The following is a 24,896-nucleotide window of genomic DNA, read 5'->3' as shown; positions in this document are numbered from 1 at the left end:
CATGGCTGGGAAATAAAATGGAGATACCAGTTTCTGCTCTCAGCTTTCTCAAGATTTAATTTGTAAACCAACTTTCTTTAAATATTCAGAGACAGGAGAGATGATGCAGTGAGTACAGCAACACATATCCAAAGGGAAGATAGTAAGGAACTGCACGTGCTAAAACTTCCCTAGCATCTGTCTGACTGAAAAGGTGAAAAGAATTTTATAAAGAGAGAAGAAGCTACTAAGGCAACTGTCTGTATTTTCCTGGAAGAACTGCAAGGATTGACGAATATTTGTGTAAAGCAAGTTAGAGCTGCAGTGGTACTTTTTCAGTAAGTAAGTTATACATCTCTCAATGAGTTATATTATTGAATACCAGTTTTTAAGCAGTTACTGAAGAATAGAGTAAAAAGGAAAAGAAAACTGTAGCGTAATCTCATGATACTCATTTACTGATCCAAAAATCTGTTGTATTAATTCCTTATGAAAGCAGTTCTGTGTGGAATAGGCTGAAATTGACATCACTGTGGCAGACAGTTTGAGCACAGAATGTGAGTTCTGGAGAGCTAACAGCTGAGCAGCTCTCTGTTAGAGGAGGCAGTATACTGAAGAGCAGGCTAGCAGCTTCAGAGGAAGCTGGAATTAAATGAACATGTGGGTGCATAGCTGAGTGGCAGACAGCAGAGATGAGTGTTAAACAAAAGTGGGCAAAGAAGTCCAGGGACATCCCTAAAACAGTAGAGGGAAAAGATGTTTTAGCAACATATTGCACAGTTCTGTGCAATGAAGATGGCTAAAAGTCAGAATAGAGGAATTAAGTCTCATGGCGAGCTGCAGAGAACTGCAGCTGCCAGAAGATTGCTTTCAGTTGTGGTCACATACAGAGCATTAGGAAGAGTTGCAAGAAGGGGGCAAAATAAACGGTGTGATACACTTCTGATGTAGACTTGAGATTTTCAGAACTAAAGAAGAGAGTTCTTTATCCACGAGTGACAGACTGCTCATGATTTCATGCCATGGATCTGCTGTTTTCCACTGTGATTTGTTCTGTGATTGAAAGAAAATTCTTTACAGGTACTTCTTGTAGGATATGATCACAGTCTCATTCTCTGTAAGTAAACACACCATGCTGTTATTTCAGATCTTCTGAAATTCCAGTGAGGCTTCTTTCTCCTGCTGTTTTCTAGTGGCCTAGCTTTGTTGTCACTGTTTGGATCACCTTCTTCAGGCAATCCTTTACCTACGCTCTTAATTTATCCTCTCAAGAGACATTACTGTGTTGTTATTCCACCCTAAGGACCGCCGAGTGCTGAAGTCAGCTCAGTGTTCCTCACCCACACGTGACAGGCATTGCCTCCATCATCTCAGGTGGAGATCAGGAGCTTGGATTTGGTACTTGGTAGTCCTGTATCCTCCTCGCTATGGAAATGTGAACGTACTGCCACCTAACAGAGAATCAGAGTCTCTTTCTATCTACAGAAAATTAGGAAAGGTTACAGAAATCGGTATTTCTTATCTATTGTGCTCATTACGTAAGGCATCCTTGCATCGCACAGACCGGTGGTTGGTGCAGTCATCAGCCCTATACCTGCACGAGGCTGCTGCAACACGAGCACGCGGTACCTGTGCTTACACTTAGCGGAGCGTGAGGCCGTGACCCCTCCTGGGCTGAGCCGTGCACGGGGCCGCTGCGCTGGACGGCACGCATTGCTGCCTGCTCGGAGCGGGTCCCGCGTTGCAACGCGCTGCCCGAGAGGCAGCTGCGAGGGCAGGCGTGATGGCAGCCTTTAAACGAGGAGTTTCACACGCACCCGACTCCCGCGTGAACGAAACTTCGTAAAGCCGCCGCTCGGCACCCGCGGCCGGGCGTGGCGCAAAAGAAGCGCGTGCTCCGCCCCTCGTGCAGCGCCCCTCCGCTCCGGGGCCTCGAGAGCACGGCGGGCTCCGCCCCGTCACGCGCCCGCCCAGCGCCCGGCCCCATCCGCTGTGCCGTCAGCGCCGCGCGCCGCGGCCAACCGTGTCGCCATGAGCGGGCTCCTGGTGCGCGCCCTGCGCGCCGCGCTGCCCGGCCCCGCCGCCGTCCGCCGCCTGCGAACCGCCGCGCCCCGGCCTGCCTACGCCAAGGAGCTCTTCCTGGGGGAGCTGCGCAAGGTGAGTGCGGCACGTCCGGGGCACCGGCTGACTGCTAACGGCGCCTTGCGGCGGGCGGGGCTCGGCCCCCTCGGCGCCGCGGGGCGGGAGGGGTCGCGTCCGTACCTCGCGGTGGCACCGCGGGCGGGTCGGCGCCGGGTGGCTCCGAGGGCCCCGCGGGGATTCCGGGCCGAGCGGCCCTCGATCTGCGCCCGGGTGGCCCCGCGGGTGCCCGGCCCGTTGCCTGGCTGTGCCGGCGGTGCCGTGGGCCGGGCAGTTGCGTGCCGCACATGTGTCGGCTCGCTGGGAGCTGAGGGTGGGCCTGGGGCTGTGCGACTGTGGGCGGTGTGACGGCCGGACGTTTCAGTGCGAGGTTTGCGGGGTGCGCCTCACCGGGCTGGCGGGTCTCCTTAATCTGCAGTGTTCCCGACAGCGCCGAGTTTAACGACGAAGTATTGAGAGCTCGTGGGGCGGGGAGGTGGGTGAGTCGCAGTCAGGCTGTGTCCCACGAGGTGCCTGTTGGTGTGTGCCTTTTTCCACTCAAATTTCAATAAAGCAGTCTTCTGAAAAAGCATGGCGTTGATCAGATCCAGAGAGACCCGGAGAGCAGCAAATCCAGGTGAACCTCATGAGGTGTAATTAGTGCAACGCCGAGTGCAGGTGTGGGGCTCAGCAAGCCTGCCATCCCCACTGTGAGAAGGAAGGGGACGGACTCTTAGCAGGGTGTGCGTGGCAGGACAAGGGGAAATGCTTTCAAACCGAAGGAGGAGAGATTTAGGTTGGATTTAAGGAAGAATTTTTGTACTTTGGAGTACTTTACTGAGGTACTGGCACCGAGAGGCTGTGGTGAGGAGGCCCTGGAGACTCCAAGGTCAGGCTGGGCAGGCCCTGAACGCTGTATGGAGCTGCAGGTGTCCCTGCTCAGCATGGGGGAGTGGGGCCAGGTGGGCCATGAGGGTCCCTCCCAGCTCTAACGATTCTGTATGTTGATTGCTTGGAAGTTTTTGTTTATTCAGACCCACCGGGTTGTGCCACTCCCAGTCTATGATCAGAATGGTTGTATGAAGAATCTGACTTGCTGAGAGGATGATCAAGAGCAGCATGGAACAGCACCCCCACATCTGTGTACCCGCAGTGTAGAACACTGTAGTGCCAAGATGATTCTGATGCAGATGGAAACTGTTTTTAATCCCAAAGTGGGATTAAGTTGACAAAACGAATGATTAACAAAGAATTTCTGTATCTTTAGAATTCTTGAAATCTCTGTTTTCTGCTCAGTGTCTCTGATGTGCTTCGGTATGAAGTTTAGTCAAGTCCTGTTCATTGCATCGGATAAAATTTCTGAACGCTCAGCACAGTCCTTAATTTTCACAGATTTTAGAGCCTGGTATTTGAAGGACTTGCGCTCTTGAGGTTTTTTTTCAATTGCTTTAGGGCTTTTTTTGTTTCTGTTTTTGGTTGTTGTTTTTTTTTTTTAATTAAAAAAAAAATATCTGTTATTTTAGGAAGAAGTTTTCCCTTACCCAGAAATTAGCAAAGAAGAACTACAGGAGATCAACCAGTTTGTAGGACCTGTAGAAAAATTCTTCGCTGAAGAAGGTATAATTATTACTTGTGTGACTTAGTGATTACAAAGTAGTTTAACTGTAGCAATTAAATAAGATTATTAAAATTTACATAGATAAGTTACTTTGTGCATGTGTTTCCAGAAGCACAATAACGCTGATGATGCAGGCATGTTAATTTATGGCTTCTTTGTAAAGGACTATTTGGATGCTGTTGAGAAGAAATAAATCTTTAAAATAAATAAAAAAAGGCGAGGGAGTTGAAAGGATTCAGAGGTAGGATTTGAAATGGTGTTGAGTTTGTCTGCATATTGCCATTTACCACTTGAGATATTGCAAGTTCTGTGTGAAACATTTTACTTGTTGTACTGTACTAAACCTATTCTCAGTAAAGTTCACTGTAGACATTCATAAATGGTAACTCTTAGAGAAGCAATGAAAAATCAAAAGCCTTTATGTGTATTCCTATTTTCAGGAGTAGTAATTCTGTTTGGAAAAGTCACATTAGCTGTATGCAGTCCAGATAGGGTTGCAGGTGTTCCTTCTATTATTGGTGCAATAGATGAGCCAGCTCTAGAACAGCTGGAGAAAATTGTTTTTTACAAACAGCAATCTCTGAGTCAGTTAATAAGGGTCAGCTGAGACTTCCTGCTGCCAAAGATAGCAGGCCTGGATTGCGGGCGCTGTGGGAGATGGAAGAAGCTGTAATGTCAATGTCACAGGTGATGATTTATGAGATACAGGTAATTTTAGCATTAAAATCATACAGATTACACATTTTAATTCTTTGCTTTGTTGGGAAATGACATTTATCGAGTAAAAAAGTGAAAAGGGAGAAATTATCCAATTGTGACTCCTGAACAGAAGGTAGGAATTGATCATCTTTGTTTGCATTTATGGCTGTTTCTTTTTAATGATCAGGACAATTTGTGGGAATGGTATAAAATAGATGAGGGGAGCAGCTGTAGGTGCTTGGAAACCTGATGTGTGGTTGGCACTGGATAACCAAAGAAGTTCAGTGCAGCCATCATTCCAAGCTTGGCAGTCTGTGGTGCAGAGGTCTGGGTGTAATGGGGGAGGAAGGAATGACCGCATTGTTCTTCCTAGAAGAGCCACTGGCATATGGATCTTCTACAGCATAACTTAAATCTGTGTGGGGAAAAAAATCTCCTCAAAAATGTCCTTCTTTTCTGAATGGCCTCACTTAGAAGAGGATCAGAATGCTTAGCTGCATACCCCTATTACATTTCGTACAGAAATTACAGAATCATTTAACCAGGGTGAATGGGAAGTTCCTTTAGGAACGCGCTGCTGCTTTTGCAGAGTTACTCTTTTCTGAGTGCTCTCTGGAAAGATGGCTTACATTCCTTGTGCTGTAGCTGACACCCTTCCTCAGCTGCCTACTGTGATTCTGGTATATTTTCCCTGTCACTGTACAGAACCGCTGTGGTAATCTCCTAAGAATTCAAATGCCTCATAAGAACAAGAGTTGTGTAATTAACCCATTTCGCAGTTATATGCTGTTCTATGATTCCATGATTAAGCACTTCTAAAAAAACTACGACCATGGTATAGTTCAGGAAGAAATGCCTAACTTATTGTAGTCATTGAGTCCTGGGCTGTATACATCTGAGGTAATGAAACAAAAATGAGATTTTTCCCCACTTCCAAGTCTTTTCCTTAGGTCTGTCACGATCTGATTGTCATAGTTGGTGTTCTGGGAGCTTCCAGTATGTTCTGTGGTTTGGCTTTAATGGTGTATGTAATAAGGTGGGGTGATCAGGTGGAGTGTTGGTTCCATGGCAGGTTAGGTTCTTCTTAATGCTTTCAGCTTATTTCATGAGTAAAGTTGGTGACTCCTGAAAACTAGAAAATTGCCTTTGGGAAAGTGATTGCTTGTTAATTTGTATCATGTCTCTCCTGAAGGACAAAACCTCTTGAAATGCTTGCTTTCTGGAAACAGAGTTGGACTATATAGCAGGTATATAGGACTATAGATGTGCTGTCAGCATTCAAAGACTGGACAGTGTTTTGCTCTGCTGGGTGGAGGACTGGTTGGGGCAGCAGGCTGAGACTGTTAATCTTACAGCCATCTTAGGGTTTGAGATTTCCAGCCATGAGGGGTTGGAGGCAAATAGAATGGTTCATAACATCAGGCTAAACCTAGAAAAAATAACTCTTTTGACCTTAGGGATGAGGTGTACGTAAGTATGTGATGCAACAAGCACAATATTGCTAAGCTGCTTCAGAAATCATCTGTAGGGTAATTAGACGAGGGAGAGGTGTGCTGTTCTTGCAGCCCTTTTTTCTGCAGGCTATTTCAGTTCTTCTCAAGCTGGTATTTAGGTTAGAGGGCACAGTGCGGGTGACTCATGAACACAGTGACCTTAGCTCTGATTTGAGAGTGCTGTGATCTCAGGGCTTTTTCCTGTGCTGAAAATCAAGGTTTTAAATTATTAAACCTTTTGTATTTATAGTGGACTCCAAGAAGATTGATCAAGATGCAAAAATCCCACCTGAAACTTTGAAAGGACTGGGGGATCTGGGTCTCTTTGGCATGCAGATTCCAGAGGAATATGGTGAGTAAGTGATCAAAAAGAATCACCCAGTGACCCTTGACAAGATAGTTTGGATCTCACATAATGTGTCTGTAATATCCTCGGTGCATTCTTGTGGCTCTCCAGTTAACAGAGGTGTGGGCACCAAGGGTGTCAGTAGGGTGCTGTGTGCTCTCCTGGCTTAGAGGTACCTGAATTGAGTAACTACCTGTACAAGGTGTGCATTCTCCCTGGCATGGCATTTTCCTTTCTGTTCAATTTTTGGTGGTAGTGGAGCTTGATGTTCTGTGGGACTTGCAGTATCAGCTGATGATTTCTAAAATTACACCAGGTACTGACAACAGTGTCTCGTGGAAGGGATTTGTCAAAGCTGTCATTCACAGATAGGAATGTGTTTGACTATACAGTTACAGAAGTGTAGTGCCTAGTGATTCAGTGTAGCTTTTGTGTAAAAACAGTACTGAACACAAAGCTTATGTCTTTAAGGGAGTTACAGACAGTAGTTACTCAGTGGGTTAACTCTTAAACTTGCAATGGCAAGAAAATTACAATCATATTCTGATGCATTTTGAAAATGCGATTGAAACTGGGTCATGACTTGAAATACACAAAATAATGAAAGAAATGCTTGTGTTGTCTGCTTTCAAGTGTAAAAGAAGATAATAATTCAAAGGAAGATCATAGAACTGGGTTTGACAATCTGCAGAAACTAGTTTCAGTGGGGGAGATACCTGATTTTTGAAGAGAACAGTGTGAAACAGCGTATTTTAAGAATGCTGTGTAGAGCTGGAGACATACCTCAGTGTCTATTTGCTGATGAGGTAATACCCTGTTTTCATAGTGGCTTTTGTTTGTTGTTTTATTGCATTAATATACCTGGTGCTGCTGAGCTCCACTGATTTCAACTCCTTAAAGAGATTTTATACAGATCAGAGTATTCTGGACAGCTTGCATATAATGTGTCATTATGTGATCTCTGCTTAATTGTTAATGCTTTTGGAATGCATTAGAAATCCTGTAAAGTGTTTTTCAGTGGATATTTAGAGTATGGCAAGGTGAAGAGGCAGTAGGATGGAGAAGAGATCTCCAAGCTCTGTCAAGATTTTATTTTCAGTATACTGTCTTGGACAGAGCACCTTAACCCACATGGGGAGAGGGGGCAATTGGGAATTAAGAAGCATACTGAGAAGGCAGGAAGTTAATGTCTGATGAAAGGAGGTGCTGGAAGCAGAGAACAACGGAGAAACTCAGAGCAGATCATGAGAAAGCGTCGTGGCATTGAAAATGTTATTTACTGTTAATTAGAAATTAGTATCTGACTTAAAATCCTTAATAAATTATTATTACTTTTTGTTTTGTATTGCTATATAATATTCTGTCAGCTTCTGTTTTTTAAAAGCTTTCGGTCCATTCGTGGTACTTGCAGAAAATCATAGTCCTGCTGTCTGGTATTCATATATATGCTGGATAAAAATCAGATTGCTACAAACAAGTTACTTTTCTCACTGCACCATAACTAATACACTTATGATGAGGTTATTTCCTGGTTTTTGTTGTTTAAACCTGCTGTATTTTTGCTAGAGGTGCTTGTTGTACTCGAAACATCTTCAGTCATATAATTGGTGCTTTGTTCATTGCATGGTATTTTTTGTAAGGGTTTGTAGCAGTGGTGTATTTGCATTTAAAATGCAGAACTTTAATGGGAAAATGGAGCTCATGTGCATGGTGTAGGAGTTTTCTCTTTGTCTTGTCATCTCTGCAGTCAGTGTGCACACATCAGTCCTCTGAGCTGAGCACTCATCCTGGTGCCTCTCAGGGTGGGAAAAGAAAGAGCTGTGGCTGGGTGGGACTCTGACTTCTAATGATCTGAGCGTGCTGTGAAGGAAGAGGGTGTAAGGAGCAGGGATTGGATTGAATGGCATCGAGGGGACTTGTTCTGGCCTTTATTTCATGCACAGAAAATAGCAGCACTATTGAGATGTCTGCTGAAATTCGGGTGTTTATTATCCTGACTTCTGTCGCTGTCTCTCATAAAGGATTATAAACCCAGAAACCTGGGCAAAAGATTCTCTTGATGAGATAAAATTGTTTATTCAGTAACACTCATAGTAGTCTTAAGTTATGGGAAGTGGGACTAGTGGTGCTGAGGTCATCGTGTCCTTGAACGCTGCTCTCGGACGGGTGCATGTGTGACGTGTCCTCTGCTCTTTCCATGTTCCTTACCAGCAGCCTCGGTACTTTCAGCAGCAGATCACAAAATGCCTCCAAAAGGAGACTTTGGTGTCAAGTTTTTCTTGAAAATGTCACTTTTTTTTTTTTTTTTTTTTTTTTTTTTTAAATTAAAAGCATCTTTTGAAGTGTTGCATTTCATTCTCCTTCAGTGCCCGTTTAAGGTCTCACTGGAGATCTGCTCCATGTCACTTCCTGCCGTTCCCACCGGCGCTGGGACAGCCTGGCTGAGTGCCCTGCGTGTGCCCTGTGCAGCACTGCTCCCCCTGCTGCCTCCTGCTGGGTGGCTGCACAGCTCTGCCGGGTTTCCTTGCCTGCTTCTGTAAGGTCACAAAATAATTTTATCCTGGATGCACAGAAATTTAGAATCGAGACATTTCTGTACCAAATCTTTTACTGTTTTCACATGGAGACTGTTTAACTGGCCTGTCCTACCATTTGGTGGATTATGCTGTGTTTGCTGTGCATTCCTGAGCACAGATGATGTGCTTTTTTCAACAGAACTACGTTCAGCTCTTTGACACAAGTGCAGCAGCGTGGCAGTTGTTTGTGGACACAGTCTATACGTAGGTGTACAGTGTTATTTTAATTTTTGAGTGGGAGGGGGTGAGTTGAAATCCAAGGTATGTGCTTGGAATAAAGCACAGTGTTTGTTGCAGGTGGTCTCGGGCTGTCAAACACCATGTATGCACGGCTGGGAGAAATCATCTCGTTAGATGGATCGATCGCAGTGACTCTGGCAGCTCACCAGGCTATTGGGCTGAAGGTAAAGCTCTTATGTTGAGTAGTTCTGTGCGACGTGCGTAGAGAAGGTGAGAGGACGTTTGTGTACGTGTGGGCTGTGAGTGCCCTGTAGCAAATCGGAGTGAAACAATCCCAAGCTTTGTGAACAATAAAATACTGAAAACAGTAAAATATCGGCAGGGCTGACATCAGCAGAAGTCGTGCAGAGAATTCAGTTGTCGTTGAATGAGGCCACATGTTGTGGGAAGTAAGCAGAGAAAACCTACCTGAGATCAGCGCGTTGTGGCCAGCATGAATTTCAAGCTGATTTTCTGTGTAGCCTTAGGGATCTAACCCTAACAGCTTTTATGATGGATGGCTGGTAGTATTCTGAAGCTTAAAATAGCACGGAGGTCTTTAGAATAAAAAATTGAGCAGATTAAAAATGAGTGCGTGTTCCTCACCTTGCAGTGCCCCTCTGCAGTGAGCTGCCTGGGCTGCAGAGCAGTCTGGTGAGGAGTGCAGTGTCAGATGCTGCTGCTCTTTCTCCTGCTTTGACCAGTTTGGATCAGTTGACATTAATCCTTCCTCAATTGTTGGGTATTGATATTTTATCTGCTTGATCATAAGAACCCCCTGTACAGAAAATAAATACAACTCTCTACAATAAGAAGTAATTAAAATAAAATTAATGCTTTTTGAGGGTGTAGTGAAACAATCCAGAAACTAGGTAAATCGTGTTCTGTTCTCTGATTTGGAGCTTCTGGAATTGATGCTTTTTGATTTACTTATTTAAATAAAACCGTAATGAAGGTATGACAAGTCACGAAGGGAGGACTGCCTCTGTGCCTTTCAGAGCAACAGTTACATCTTCACTTAAGGCATAAGGATCCAAAAATCTCCCTGAGAGGGCAGCCTTAACAGTGAGCTGCCTCCTGGGGCCCTCTGAACAGCTGTTACTTTGGCATCTTTTAATGCCAGATCAGTAATAATATCCATTTTTTATTAAACTTTTTTTTATTATTGCCTTTTTATGCCGTATAATTTGTAGATGAAGATTCCTGAAGTTGGTACAGTTTGCCAGCTTCAGTTCTGCTGATGTAGTTTGATGCTGAGAAGTTTTCTCCTAATTCTTTGTATAGGGAATCCTGATTACTGGCACTGATGAACAGAAAGCCAAGTATCTGCCTAAGCTGGCATCTGGGGAGCACATTGCAGCTTTTTGTCTCACTGAACCTGGAAGGTACTGTTTTTGCAACTATGAAATCTTCAGAAAGCACCAAAACACCAAAATGATACTTTCTTTACTGCTTGATTGCTTTGTCACTGTATAAAATCTTTGCTAATTTGTGCCTGTGGTCTCTGTGTATGTCAGTATCCATTTTTAAAACCTTGTAATTTGTCTTTTCCCTCGTGCTTATGGCAGCTTTTAGGAAATCACTAACCAGTGTTTGATGGTAGCTGCATTAATGCTCTCAGTTATTCCCAGCTCAACTTTTCATCTACTTTTAAAAATAATGTGCTGTGACTTTCAGTTCTTCAAAATCATAAAAGCCTGCACCAGTATTGAAGGTGCTACCAAAAACAATAAGAAGGATTTTTGATCTACTGTTAGAGTTTAGACAAGGTATCTTTGGAGCAGCAACTTCTTTTTGAAGGCAGGGTTGTATCTGAGTTTACTCCAATAAAACCAGCGAGTTCTGTCACTGCAGAAGAGGTGGTTTTATTAAAATCACACAGGCAGGTGGTTTGCTGTGGGTGGCTGAAGGCACTGGTGGAGGGACAGAGCAGTCAAATACTTGAAGGTGAATCTCACCTACCTGTACAATGCAGTAGTTTCCAACTGTCTTTTCTGACACCTTCTCTGCTAATACGCCTTGCAGTGACTGATTCACTTGCTTATCTTCATGCTGTTGTGATATAGATTTCTTTCCATTAGCAGTGCTGACTTCTACTCATAAGCCCAGCTTTGACCCTCTAAAAACTGTTCTGTTTGCAAGCAGAATATGCACCAGTAACATTTAAGCTTTTAGCAAAGTCATCCATGCAAGGGACTTTGAAATAATGTGCGGGAAGAAAACAAGAGCTGACTGTGTTCTGAAAGCCCCCTAACAACTTTATTTAGCCTTCTATTATTTTTGAAAATTGCTGGTCTGGTCAGTGCACCTTCAGTCTCTGTTGGTATTTCTGTTCTGGCACACAGGAGCATCATTTTTACAGCTGAATTTTAAAACTTTGATCCTATTAAAGCATCAGCTGAGATCTTGGTGTTCCAGGAACTTGACTGTCTACCACTGAAAGCCCAGTGTGAGACACTGTTGTGTTCAAATTTGTTTCAAGGGGGAAATGATGTGCTTCTCACCTATGTAATAAGGTGATGATCGAGGGGAGCGCTTAAACATTTAATCACAGAACAGCAATTCTCGATGTCTTTGTAGTAATTTGCCTGCAGTTTTACTCCTGTAGAAAGCATGCAATGTGCCCAAATGTTTGTTGATGGAGTCCTGTCGCATATTCATCTGTTTTTCATTTCTGCTGAGCCTTTTTTTCTGTTAGGATATCCAAGCAGGGTGTAAGCTGTTGACGAGTAGCTTACATGTTATAAACTTGGTTGTGCTTTAGGGTAACAGGTTCAGCATATGGCCTAATAGCTGACAGTGCAGCCCAACAAAGGTGCTTACGTGGCGTTCTGATGCTTGGGTCAGCTGATAAGGTGGATAACAGAAGTTAATCAGCAGAAATGTCCCCCTCAGGGTGACTTAAGTAGAATTCATCAGTACTTTTGAATCTAGGAAGTTTCCTTGTTATTTACAAATGAAAATTGATATTGTACCATTGCATACGATTATGAACCCTTTTTAAAAAAAAAAAAAAAAAGATGGGAAGGAGGGGGGAAAAAAGTCGTTCTGTTTCCTAAAACACGTTTATGTCCTTAAACACTAATGAACAACTTGTTTTGCTTTTAGTGGAAGTGATGCTGCATCCATCCAGACAAGAGCAACCCTCAGTGAAGATGGGAAATACTACTTATTAAATGGTTCCAAGGTATCCATTCACAGACTGGAAATATATATTTTTGTTAAAAGTTTATAGAAAACGCTCTAGTCTATTGCAGCATTATCATTTGTTTTACCAAGTAAGATTCTAGCTGGGCAACTGCATTGGACTTTGAGGGTCTCCAAACTGGTGAAGAATGACCGTGGGCCAGGCAGAAAAGTGCACAAGTCAGGGAATAACTTTGAACTCTTAGTGATGAAGATACAGACCACCCTCCCATCAAGTTCCTTCTCTCATGTCCCCAAATCAGTGCTTAGGTTTGTAGGGTGGGTGAATTAGCTCTCCTGTGACACCATAGGTGAAGAGATACCTGACACCTTATTTTCCCCTTCTTTCATTCTTCGTCATGCCAGATTTTGTAGTTACTTTTGGAAGAAAAAAATCAGCAGTGAGTTAGAAATTGGACTGCTTGGACCATTCTAAAACTGGCAAAATACTCTTGAAAGATACACAGCGTACTGCATTCAGCAGTATTTGATGGTTTTGATCTGAAGTTTTTGTTAGGTTTGTCTGTCAGGTGACACCATCTGTGGAGGTCATAAATATGTGGCTTAAAACTTAGTATTTTTCATCAAAGGTAAAATTGTACTGGGCAGAGAGGGGGTCTGGAGCCTGTATTGCTCTTGCACCCCTCATGTGCCGTACACAAAAGGCTGCACAAGCTTTTGGGAAAATGCACTGTTTAATTCAGTTCTTTTACAAATTATTTGTACAGTTGCTCCAAACTGACCATACTCCAATCAACTATCTTTGGAAACAGTTTAACAAGGCCAAAGTAGTAGCAGAGCACTCATTAGGTTGTAAGGGAGGAAACAATTTGTTTTCACTTCATTCACAGAACCACAGAATCACAGAATTGTAGGGGTTGGAAGGGACCTCCTGACATCTGTTACAAAATAATTAAGAACAGTGGTAATAAACTCAAAATGAATGTATTTCTTTCCCCTCTGAAAACAGGTTTGGATATCCAACGGCGGCCTTGCCAATGTTTTCACAGTGTTTGCTAGGACAGAGATTGTTGAGAAGGATGGACAAGTAAAAGACAAAATCACTGCATTCATCGTGGAGCGAGATTTTGGTGGAGTCACACATGGGAAACCTGAGGATAAGTTAGGCATTCGAGGCTCCAATAGTAAGAATCATTTAAAATTGTCAACAGAAATTGTTTTAATACTTCTGTTTGTTAAGATCTTCTGAATTCAAAGGCAAATCAGTATCTTTTCCATGTATCAGTGTAAGTTTCATGTTTCTTTACCTAGCTTTTCTTCTGAGTCCTTCCTCATGCAGGCTCTGAAATAAGAAATCCATATTGTACAATTCTTTTCTGCACACCTGAAGCTGCACTTTCATGCAGTGAAATAACTCAGAAGATTCAGTAACCAAGTAACTTTAATCTAGAAGTAAGTTTTCATAGGTTTTTCTTCAACTTACTGATGGTTGCACGTTTTCACAGTCTATCATTTGGACTTTATTGTGGTATCAATTCCATAAAGTAGAGTCAAAACTATAGTTCTGTAGTTTATGTACATTCTATTGAGCATTTTATATCAGTAATTGATGTCAGCTACAATCATTTCCTAAATTCAAGCTCCTTTGGCAAAGTTTCATAATCTCTCATTCACAGTACATTAGGAAAACTTTTTGTTACAAAAGTCTGTTGTGTTCCTGACACCTTTTAAATATTTTTGCACTATGATTCAACAGTTACTAACAAACTAACTCTGTGTTTCAGCCTGTGAAGTGCATTTTGAAAACACTAAAGTGCCTGTAGAGAATGTGCTTGGAGAAGTAGGAGGAGGATTTAAGGTAAGCAGGAACCAGCAGTAACAATTCTTTCAGGTCTGAAGATTTATTCTTATTTGTTAAACTGTCCTACAGTTTCCTCATTGGTAGTATCAACACTCCTAAACAGGAACAGAATTCTCAGTTTAGCTGATGTGCCTGGTATTATTCACTGGTTTCACCAGGGTAGTGCATGAACGTGCCATAAGCTCTGAGTTGGGTATCCGTAAAATCCTTGACCAGATCCTGCTTGTGTTTGGTTTTTAGGATAGGAAACACTCTGCTCTCTTCTGGAGAGGTAGGAACTTCTAACAGAGCTTACACACTCAGCTGTCATCTTCTTCTGCAGCCAGAATTGGATTGTAGAAGGGGGAAGACAGAAACGAGTGTAACAGGAAATAGTTCAAGGAAAGTCTGTCCGGACATCAGCCAAGGTACCAGAGAATGACAGTGAGGTTTCCCAGGACCAGATTATAGAGCACAGGGTGCAGGGAGGACACTGCAATGCTGCTGCAGGTGTGGCTTCTCTTCATTGCACCCAAGCAGTGTGGTACCTTAAGGACAGTACTGCTCACTTTCTCCGAGTCTGATGTGTGGATTTGCAAAACTCTCCTTAATGGTCCTTGCAGTTTTCTTACTGCTCCAATAGCATTCAGCTCCAGCTCTAAATTCTAAATAGAATTCCCTCCAATGTAGTTAACATAAGAAAAGGTAAGTTTCACAATTTTTTCTTCAGATAATGACCACAATTTATAAGGTAGGAGTGGTGGCTTTTTGCTAAACTTAACAGTGTCTGTCTTTGAACTGAGTCATTTATGTTTCCCTTGAAAAGCAATAGTACTGAACTTAAGCATCTTTATACAGTGTGGGTCTGTATTTCATTTCTGCACTTCTCATCTTGTTCCCCTTCTTGTACACTGCTGTAAGACTCAGCAGAATTTTGACAAGCTAATTGCTGTTTGAGACAGACACCTATTCCCAAAATGTATTTTGAATGAGCATCTTACCAAAATTCTGCCTTCTGTAGGCAGGAGTCCTTTGTTTTGCTTCAGGATGACTCTTTTAAAGAATTAGTACATTTTAACAGCTTTTGGTGGGTGGGTGTTACAGCCTGCCCAAGGGTAAGACTAAGATGAGACTGCTGAATATAGAGTGAAAATATAAAAGAAAAATTGAATGGGTATTTGTGCTTCTAAGTAGAATTTCTGCCTTCCTCCTCTATAAAAGCAGAGACAAGCTGCAGCACAAGTATAAACGTGTGCCTTTTTGCTGTGCAATACAGAACAGATATTTCTCTGTCTGGGGGCTTCTTCTGGGCTGTTTTCTCCAGCTCAGCCCTCTGAAATCCAATACCTTGTCCATTTTTCAGTACAGAAATGACTGAATAATGAGTAACTGAATCGTCAGCATCAGAAAACTGTTTTGTGTATGAAATCAGATGTGTTAGGTTGTCTGAAATACCTGGTTTTAAAGCATTTCTGGTGAGATGCTCAATGCTGCACTGACTGCCCAGTTTGAGGACTGGTATTGCAGGTAAGAAGTGTAAGTGGTGATGAATGAAATCCAAGAAACACAAAAACATGAAGCCAGAGAGCAGTTTTTCACCTTAAACAAAAAGGCTCTTTTTATTTTTACAGGTTGCCATGAATATCCTGAACAGTGGAAGATTCAGCATGGGCAGTGCATCTGCTGGAGTGATTAAAAAATTGATAGGTGAGTGAATTAGGTGTTCTGGATTACTGCATGCCATGGGAAAAAAATCTGATCTGTGTAAGGTATGTGATAGTGCTAATTCAATACAGTAACATTTATCTTGATCAGAACATCACTACTGGCAGTCATAACATACTTTGATGTATTTAAAGCACTGATTTTATTTAAAGTTTTGATTTAAAAACTTGTAAAAAAACTGAAGATGCCTCTGTTACAGTTATTCTGATGTAATGAATTCTTACATAACAGATCTCTGACTGCTTTTAGGCAGTGTAGCCTCCTTTCAAATTTCAGTCATGTTCAAGGCTTACACGCACTACTAAGTACTAAAATTGGCTTCTACCAATAGTTACCCAAAATGCTAATGGCATCTCTCAAAAAAGTAATTAGCGTTAAAATGTGCTTCCTCTGAGCACATTTGGCATGGTGGGTGGGTCTTGTTTAAAAGCCTTTGGCACAGCACCCCCAGACTCAATCATGCAGGCGTTCTGAGGGTGTTTTTCACTGTGTGCTGTTGCTGAAGCAGTAGGGGTTGATCAGTCAGTAGAAAAACACCGCTTCCATAGAGCAGGAATGATGCATCACAGCAACGATAGCTGTACTATTTTGAGATTATTGTTCTGTGGTGTTGTGTTTTGTTTTGAAGAGCTGACAGCAGAGCACGCTTGTACCAGGAAACAATTCAATAAGAAACTGAGCGAGTTTGGATTAATTCAGGTAATTAAAAAAAATGAAACGCTTCATCTCTGCGCTTTGCTTAGGTGCTGTGACACAGACTGTGCTGAGATCCTTTAGAGTGTACTAGATTAAAAAAACACAAGAGGTGCTGCATTTGTATAAATTCAGTGCAGATTTCTGTACATTGATCTTTTATGTAATTTTAAGTGAATAACAAACAAAGCAAGTTCTTTAAAATTTTTCATGAGTGCTTTGCAGTAGTAATTTTATTAGGTATTATTGAATAATGTGTTAAAACATAGGAAAATACACTCTTCAGTTTCAGCATTGTTGCAAGCTTGGCTACATCAGTGTATGACTCCTTTCATTCCTATCTGACAGGAGAAGTTTTGTTTTATGGCTGTGAAAGCGTATGTAATGGAGAGCATGGCTTACCTCACAGCAGGAATGATGGACAGGCCAGGCCTCCCAGACTGCTCCGTGGAGGCAGCCATGGTCAAGGTAATTAATCTTACTGAAGGACTTGCCAACAGTGCTGAGCCAATAAAGACAAACTCCTTTCTTGATCTTCAGTCTACATTACAGATTGCATAGAGGCTCGGGTATTATTCTAGATGTACATACAAAAGCTCAGCTAGATTTAAAAATTAAAAAAAGATTTCTGTTTTCCATACGTTACAAAGTACCTTATGTTCAGGTTTGTATCCCCACACAAAAGACAGGCTGCATATAGCACATTCAGCATATTGGGGTCCTCTTGAATTCTCTTTCTATGCAATTTCACACACAAAAAAAGTGCTTTATTTCCAGCTACAGACCTGATTAGGGAGCTTCCCTCCTGCTTTGAATGCAGAATTCAAACTCGGTGAGAGCCAGGCCCTGTCTGAAGGAGCGTGGCTTTTTAAGGCATTCCTGCAGCACACAGGTGGGTGCCATAGGCTGGCAGTGCAGCCTTGAAGAGAAGTCAGAAGTTTCAGCCCCCATGCTGGTCTTCTGCTGAGTTCAGAACACGTGCCTGTGAAGTGAGGCAATGTAAAGCACTCAGAAAGACAAGCTGTTTGTTCTTTCAGCTTGTGGCTCTGACCCCCATGGAAACATTGCCTTATTGAGAAGTTTATGTGGATTGCAAATATAGGAGATGTTCATTTTTCAAGTAACTTTTCACGTTGACACTGAAGCACAAGAATATTATTGCAGGAAAACTTTATACAGGACTACTGTAGAAGCACTACAGAATGTTACAGTAATGGTGCACAGATAGAATCCTTCCAAATCCAGTGCTACTTCCTGCTTTAACTTGCAGTGTAGTAACAAAGCTATGATGTTTGTTCTTACTGTGTGAACCGTGGTGACTGAATGCTGTTAATGGCAGGTGTTCAGCTCTGAAGGTGCGTGGGCTTGTGTAAGTGAAGCTCTGCAAATTCTTGGAGGCCTCGGCTATATGAAGGATTACCCCTATGAACGCTATCTCAGAGATTCCAGGATACTGCTCATTTTTGAGGCAAGTATGAATATGCTGTTTGTTTTACCAGAAACTGACAGAAACACACACACCTTCTGTAAGCCTGAGGTGAAACAAATCCAGCGCAGTACTTGTTTAAGTAGGCCTTTGTCTGGTAGCTCTGAAGTCTGTAATGGTTGGAATAAGCCTGAAGAACTAATCGTTTTCTTTGGTTATATAGTATTTTTCCTATAATAAACTTGGAGATGATGGATTGTATAGATTAACCACAAAGTGTGGGCTCATTAGGAACTGACTTTGCCCTTGGAAAGAACTTGTATCCCTGTACTGTAATATACTGTTTGTTTCCTCTCAAAGGGGGGGGGCATCTTCTGGATGTTTTGGACAAAACTGACTGTACCTGTTTCAGATACCCCAGCATGGGAATAAAGTCCCAGCTCACGCTTTGGGGTGGTGGTAATTTTGAACGTGTTGGGGAATTCTGAATCATTAAAAGCACTGCTTAACATAGAACTTAAAACTATTTTAGCTGGCAAGTGAAAATCAGTTTATGTTCAGCAAATCGTAGTGATTGCATATGGTGAATTGTGGTGAAATCAGAGTGTGTGCTTAGGCAAGAGAGAATGAAACGTTCTCACTCTCTCTAGCATATTTTGAAAGCACTTCACTGCTTTTATTCTTATTTCTCTAATATGTGCAGTAGGATTTGGTAAGAGGCACAGGCAAAACTTTTTTATTTTCACACAACTTCTCTAATAGGATTTTCTGACTCTTGCTTGCATCTAAGCTGCTCTTTTCTGAGACTGTGCAGCCTTTCCTCTGTGTGCTGCATAGAAGCAAAGCAGGGAAGCTCACAGATTAATTTGGAAGTTTCGCCTTGTTGATGTGTGTATGTATAATACAAAATGTTAGTTGTGAAGTTTGTTCTCTACTGTTTGCGAGTGGGATTATCATCTGCATGATTCACACGAGTTTTTCTTGGGGAGACCGTGTAGAAATCAGTGTTTGTCTCCTGTTGTGAGGGCAGCAAAGATCTCAGCTGGAAGTTAATGCAAGCAAGAACATTCAAACAGGATTTGAGGTTGAACTCTGCCCCCAGCTGTTTGTGGGAATCTCACATAAGTAGGAAGAGTCAATTCCAGCACTGACTTGAGCAAAAACTGCCAGCATATAACATCCTCCTCTGTTGGACTGGCTGTAGGAAGTGTTGTGTTCAAGAACACATTTCAGTATCTCAGTGCATTTTCTCACTAATCTTCCCTGTTCATGAAGTTATTTTCCAGCTATCTGTGTTAAGGCAATCCATCTTACAGTGGATTCCTGAACGTCACATTTGTACAGGCTCATGATCTCCATTTCCTGATCTGCTTTTGCTTTCCAAATGGGCATAATGAACACAAAGGAATATTTAAGTATTCCTTTACTGGAACAGTACAGAAGTTATTTTTTCATCCAGGTGCATTCAGCCTGGTTTCCTTCTAGCTCCATTACAAATGCATGGCTAATAACGAAAAGCTCAACTCCTTCACAATCAGAGGTCAGACTTTCATCACTCAGGGAGCTGAAGCAGAAGTTGGCAAACATTCACGGATTGGTAAAGAGTGATCTTTTAAAACTGATGCAGTGTAGCATTAGAAGGGGAAGATCAGCTGGAAGACCTGCTTAGAAATATTTGTTACATTGTGAAATGTATGGAAGTAAATAGTTAACAAAAGAACCTCTCTTTAAAACCATGCATGTACTTAGAAAAGGCAAAACCATTTACCTACCTGTGATGGCCACGTTTTGTCTGCTGTGCATCTCTCAACATAATTGTACCTTAAAGTAATGCACGTTAGCATGTTCCCAGGAAAAGGAGGGAAGTTACGTAGGCAGTGAAAGCAGCATTGAAACAAGGAAATACATAAAATGTTAGCACAGCATATCCAGGTTTTTTCAATTCTAAAAACATTTTTTATTTGATACTACATATCAGTTTGATGTTATTGATATATTACTGGTTGTTTTGCAGGGAACAAATGAAATCCTGCGAATGTATATTGCTCTGACGGGTATGCAGCATGCAGGCAGAATCTTAACTGACAAAATTAAGTATGTTCTTCTTATTTATTGCTAATAGTTTTTAATGAAGTAAACTGATAATTTTAACTGTATCTAAGGGGGAAATGGTTGGAAAAAAACTGCATTTCTCATTAAGTTCTCTGAAGGGCAGTTCAATGTATTGGGGTCTGTTTTTTTTTTCTTTTTAGTTGGCATTATTTTATATATTTAGGAATCTTTGATGACTGTATGTTACCTTATATTTCCAGCTTGTGTACAATTATAAGACCAGTAATTAAAACAACTTAAGATTTTATACCACAGTGTTATTTGTAAGACAGAGTGCATACTGGTGTCTGCAACTCATTGTACTGACACGAGGAACGGGCCGTGCTGAGTGCTTTTAAGGCTGTGTGGTTCTCTGGACTTGATAGTAAAATGGATTCAAAAGATGAAAACACTGCAGATAACTAATAATGCATTTATCCTGAAACTTCCCTTGCAAACCAGCAAATGCATTTCAGCAGCTGTTTTTTACTCAACATTTTAGAGAAATCAAGAAAGGAAACATAGGATTGGCACTGCAGGAGTTGATAAACAAAGTAAGAGACTCAACGGGCAGAAAAGTGGATTATGGGATAATGGAAGAACGAGGTGGATTGGTGCATCCCAGCCTCCAGGTAAGAGCCAGGCATTGCTCTTCTATGTTTGATTCCCTTGGAGGCTTGTCACAACTTTGTGTCTGTTGATGCAGAATGAAGTATGATTAGGAAGGGGGAGATGTACAAATCTAAGCAGGTGTTTGTATTATTTCAGAGGTAAGTACCCATGTTACAATTCTGTGCTTGCAACAAATTCACATTTATATCAATTTCAAGTAATATCTACAAACTACTCTACGTAATATGCTCAGCTATATAACACATTACTTTCCTGTTTAATGGTATTGTGGTTGTAACTATGAATTTTGGTGATCTATGGACACACTTGCTTCATCACTTAATTCTTAGGGCCAAGAAGAAAAAAGGTGTTGGTGGTTTTTTGTTTTGTTTTTAAAGTTGTTAATAGGAAAGGAAAAATTATGATATGTTCTTCCTACAGTGTTTTGTAATGATCTGAGATGTGTAATGAAATCATTTTTGTCAGCATTTGTGGCCCCAGGTCAGCTGTGTCAGGCACACATGTAAGAGCATTTGCTAATCCTGTGCTGTGCACACGGCCCTGCTTTCACCTCAGATAAACACACTGTGTGTCCTGCAGTGCCACCAGTGTACGTGGGTGGCCTGTGTTAACAGCAGTGATGCTGACCTACCTTGTGCACTGGGTGGGAGCACCTCTAATACCTCAAACGTGAAGACCATAGCCATAGAATCATAGAATTAGCAATTGCATTCAAGAATTAATAAAAGCCAAACGTGGCACTGGAAACTCTCCTTCCTCCTTACCAGCAAAGTTTGAAAACATGGGCAATAGCACACAATACTGACTTCCAGGGGTTTTGTAGCATGCAGTACGTAAAATATGAATCGGGTTTGTTGGGCAGAAGGTGCACAGACACTTTTCAAACTATTATTTGTGTAAGCATAAAGAAGACTACACTGAAAAGTTATATCAGAACTGCTTAATGCTTATCTTATTGCTAAAGAAATGTGCTTTAACTGGCTTTTAACTGAGTGTTAAGAACACCGTAGTTGGCAAGAGAAAAATTTTAACAGATAAAAGGAATACAACTGTGCAGTAGTTTTCCACTCTGTGGTTTATAATCCCATTAAGTACACAGACCAAGTCTCTATCCTTGATAGCTGGGGAAATGTAAAACGCTGAAGTCTTAAAAGGGAATTATTTTCGTTGACTAGAAGTGGCACACACAAATCCCAGCATGTTGGTTATCCAAGCATCCCATTTCTGGTAAAGACTTCTGCTGTAGGTTTCATTTACCTTTGGAGAATGTTCAAATTGTTTAAATGTACTCAATATTTTAAGTATGTATTTGTTTTATTTTTCAGGAGAGTGGCAAGAAACTTGAGGAAAACGTTTATTATTTTGGAACTACAGTGAGAGGCCTACTCACGAGGTTTGGCAAGGTAACAACAGTATCACGTTGAGTTTTATCTTTGAACTTTTCCTCATCTGGTCTCACTGCAATCTAGAGTGGACAGTGTATGGCTAGAGCCAGGATTTCCTTTGCACAACTGATAGCTGTTGACTGAGAAAACATTCTCCAACTCTATACTAACTTGATGTAACAAACAACTTTAACTTAAGCAATCACTGGGATCAGGTTAATGTGTCCTTATATTCCTGTAAGCACAAATCCTGCTTGTGGCTGTGGCTATTCTAAGTATGCTGCTGTAAGCAGGCACTGGAATCCATTTCCCAAAAGAAGAGCTGTACCAGCATGCTTTCTGTTATGGTTATTCATTCATACTATACAGCAAACACAGAATTACACCATGCAAAGCAGCTTAGCTAAAATGGGAGCTACAGCTACCCCAGATTTATGAGTTCTGAGCATGCTTATTAGACTACACCACTCAGCATTAACAAATGTGTTTGTTTGTTGTTTGGGGGTAGATAGAAATTCAAGTGCCAAAAACCCCTCTGTGATTTAGCATTTACCAAAGTAGTTTCTGGCTGCAGCCAGGAAGTCTGGAAAAGGTGGAGCATATTTAATCATAGGAGTGGAAATTCAGTGTAATAACTTACCTGTCTATGCTCTAAATAAGCATGAACATAAATACAAAGTATGGAAAAAAGCAATCTGACCGAAGCCTATAACCTGATCATTTTTATTCTTCTAGACAATAGTGGATGAGCAGTTGGCTCTGAAGAGAGTGTCAGATATTTGTATTAATTTGTATGCCATGACAGCAGCTATTTCCAGAGCAAGCCGGTCCATCAGCATTGGCCTAAGAAACCACGACCATGATGTAAGTGTGCTTCAGTATCAGTCACAGCCATCTAACATCTGTGCCCAGGGGCATCCCTAACACAGCAGTGATTAGGATCGTTCTGTCTAGTTGCATGTTGTATGAGTAAGGTGCACTATATTTATGCTTAGACCTTTCCTTGAGATGTTAACCTGGATAACTTGTACAAGTCTCTAAAGAGCTGCTTTTTCCTCGACTGGCCAACTTCCCCTCCCCTCTGAAATACAGCCATTGTGTTCTTTGCCTCACAAGGTGATGCGGTTCTAAAAAGCGTGCTGAGCTATCACACATTGCATGCTCATGTCTCACACTGGCTAAAACCTCAGTGACAAATAGTTTTCATTATACTAAAGCTATACTCTGCGTTTGTTAAGGATGTGCACCTACTGCAGCAAACTCCCATGAAACTCAAATGAAACTGCGCCGATTTGTTTCTCAACTGATTCACGCCTGGGTACAGCAACCACCCCACTTACCTCCAACCACCCCACTTACCTCCAACCACCCCACTTACCTCTCCAGTTCTCTGAGCACACAAGCTGCCATATTATCCATATCCTTTGACCTACATACACTTATGAATGAATTAGGACTTTACATGCTCTCTTAACCCTTCTAGCATCATGCTGTTCTTCCCAAATTCTTTCCACATTATCAACTATTAAAAATTATTACAACTTTTTCTTACTAAATGTCTCGACAGTAAAATGAGAGACTTTGACACATTGGAGATGATAGTGCAGCTCATGTAAGGTTTCATAGTTACAATTACGCTGCATAGCAATTAAGTTTGCTTCAGTTAATTGTGAGACAGATCCAAACGGATGAATTTCAGTGGTCCTGAGATTTCAGATCTTGCGTGCAAGTCCTGCTGAACTTAGTAGCACCAATGTCTTCCAGTCAGTATCCAGTGAGGGGGCCATCCCAGCACTGTGATGCAGTAGCTGTGGGAAATAAATAACTGAGCTTGCAGCATACACCACTCTTACAGGGCTCCTTATCTAAGACACAAACTACACATTCAGCAACTTAAAGTATTGTATTTTTCCTGCATTTTTTTGTTTATGAAATTAAAACTTAAAAACTACTAAATTAATACTCTATTTTGCAGGTGCTTCTTACAAATATCTTCTGCAGCGAAGCATATTTCAAGAATAATTATGCCATGGCTCAACTGCAAAAATGTAAGCTTTATAAAATGCATTTTGTACTCAGTGGCTTTCGCAGTTTCTCAACTAAAGTAGGTATTTTTGATATAACCAATAGAACAGTTCTGCTCTGCCTTTAATTAGGATGAGGAACAGAACTGGTGAGTGGAACAGTCTCTGCTCTTATAGATGAATCCAGTATTGGGATAAACTATTTTTTCAGCTGTGGTGAAGAAGAATTATTAGTAACAAATACTCCAGTGAAGAAAATATTAAGTAACAATTGGGTATGACTTGTTCATCTGGATACTAACCAACTGGGGATTTGCTTTGGGAATGACTCAATCAGCCATAATCAGAATCGTTTTAGAATTTTCCTACCAGTGATGTTCAGACACTTAAATTTGTGTTCTGCAATCCTTTCTGAAAGAAATTTAGAACAACAGCTCTTTTGCTTTTCCATAGATGCAGATGAAAATCTGGATGACTACATTAAAAAGGCTGCAAAACAGGTACTGGAAAAGAGAGCTTATATCTGTTCACACCCACTGGACAGGACATTCTAATTACTTCATTGACAGCTAATATTGATGAACGTAACACAAACAGCAACTATTTTTCTCCAGTTCAAGTATTTGACACCTTAAAAACAACTGTTTCATGAGTTTACAAAATGTAATAAGCTGTATCTGTAAAATAAGACTAAAACCAACTTCATTCATATAAAGAGGATGAAGAAAGAAATTACTGTACTCTTCAAGTTTTATTTTTAGAGATATGTCTGTTATCTTTGATGCCAAATAAAAATCAATTGACATCCAGACTGAGTTATGTTTTCCCAGCAAGAGGATGTGGTTCTTTAAGCTTAAATCCACGACTTACGGGCCTTCAGAGAA

General features: G+C 41.4%; 2 protein-coding genes across 4 annotated transcripts in view; one reads left to right on the top strand and one right to left on the bottom strand.

Annotated features, from left to right (window-relative positions):
* Positions 1–1,995: 1,995 nt before the first annotated feature.
* ACAD9 (acyl-CoA dehydrogenase family member 9) lies at positions 1,996–24,821 on the top strand. Its single transcript, XM_048957733.1, has 18 exons — positions 1,996–2,136; positions 3,621–3,714; positions 6,158–6,259; positions 9,127–9,233; positions 10,333–10,433; positions 12,157–12,235; positions 13,205–13,379; positions 13,980–14,053; positions 15,667–15,742; positions 16,389–16,459; positions 16,802–16,921; positions 17,793–17,921; positions 19,894–19,973; positions 20,473–20,602; positions 21,929–22,006; positions 22,724–22,852; positions 23,964–24,036; positions 24,466–24,821. Exons 1-18 carry the CDS (start codon positions 2,011–2,013, stop codon positions 24,564–24,566), a joined length of 1,845 nt encoding a protein of 614 aa, XP_048813690.1. The 5' UTR covers positions 1,996–2,010; the 3' UTR covers positions 24,567–24,821.
* Positions 22,862–24,896, bottom strand: part of CFAP92 (cilia and flagella associated protein 92 (putative)) — a 65,851-nt gene continuing 63,816 nt past the window's right edge. For 2 of the 3 annotated variants that reach the window (XM_048957713.1, XM_048957718.1), the window contains one exon: positions 22,862–23,796. In XM_048957713.1, coding sequence (XP_048813670.1) covers positions 23,753–23,796 — 44 coding nt within the window. In that variant the 3' untranslated portion in view covers positions 22,862–23,752. The remainder of the gene's footprint in view (positions 23,797–24,896) is intronic. The other variant, XR_007379351.1, reaches the window with a different exon arrangement.

This window comes from Lagopus muta, chromosome 11 (genome assembly GCF_023343835.1).
Source record: "Lagopus muta isolate bLagMut1 chromosome 11, bLagMut1 primary, whole genome shotgun sequence".
Taxonomy (NCBI): Eukaryota; Metazoa; Chordata; class Aves; order Galliformes; family Phasianidae; genus Lagopus; species Lagopus muta.
The sequence above is the reverse complement of the archived record's forward strand: the minus strand, read 5'-3'. Positions and strand labels throughout refer to the sequence as shown.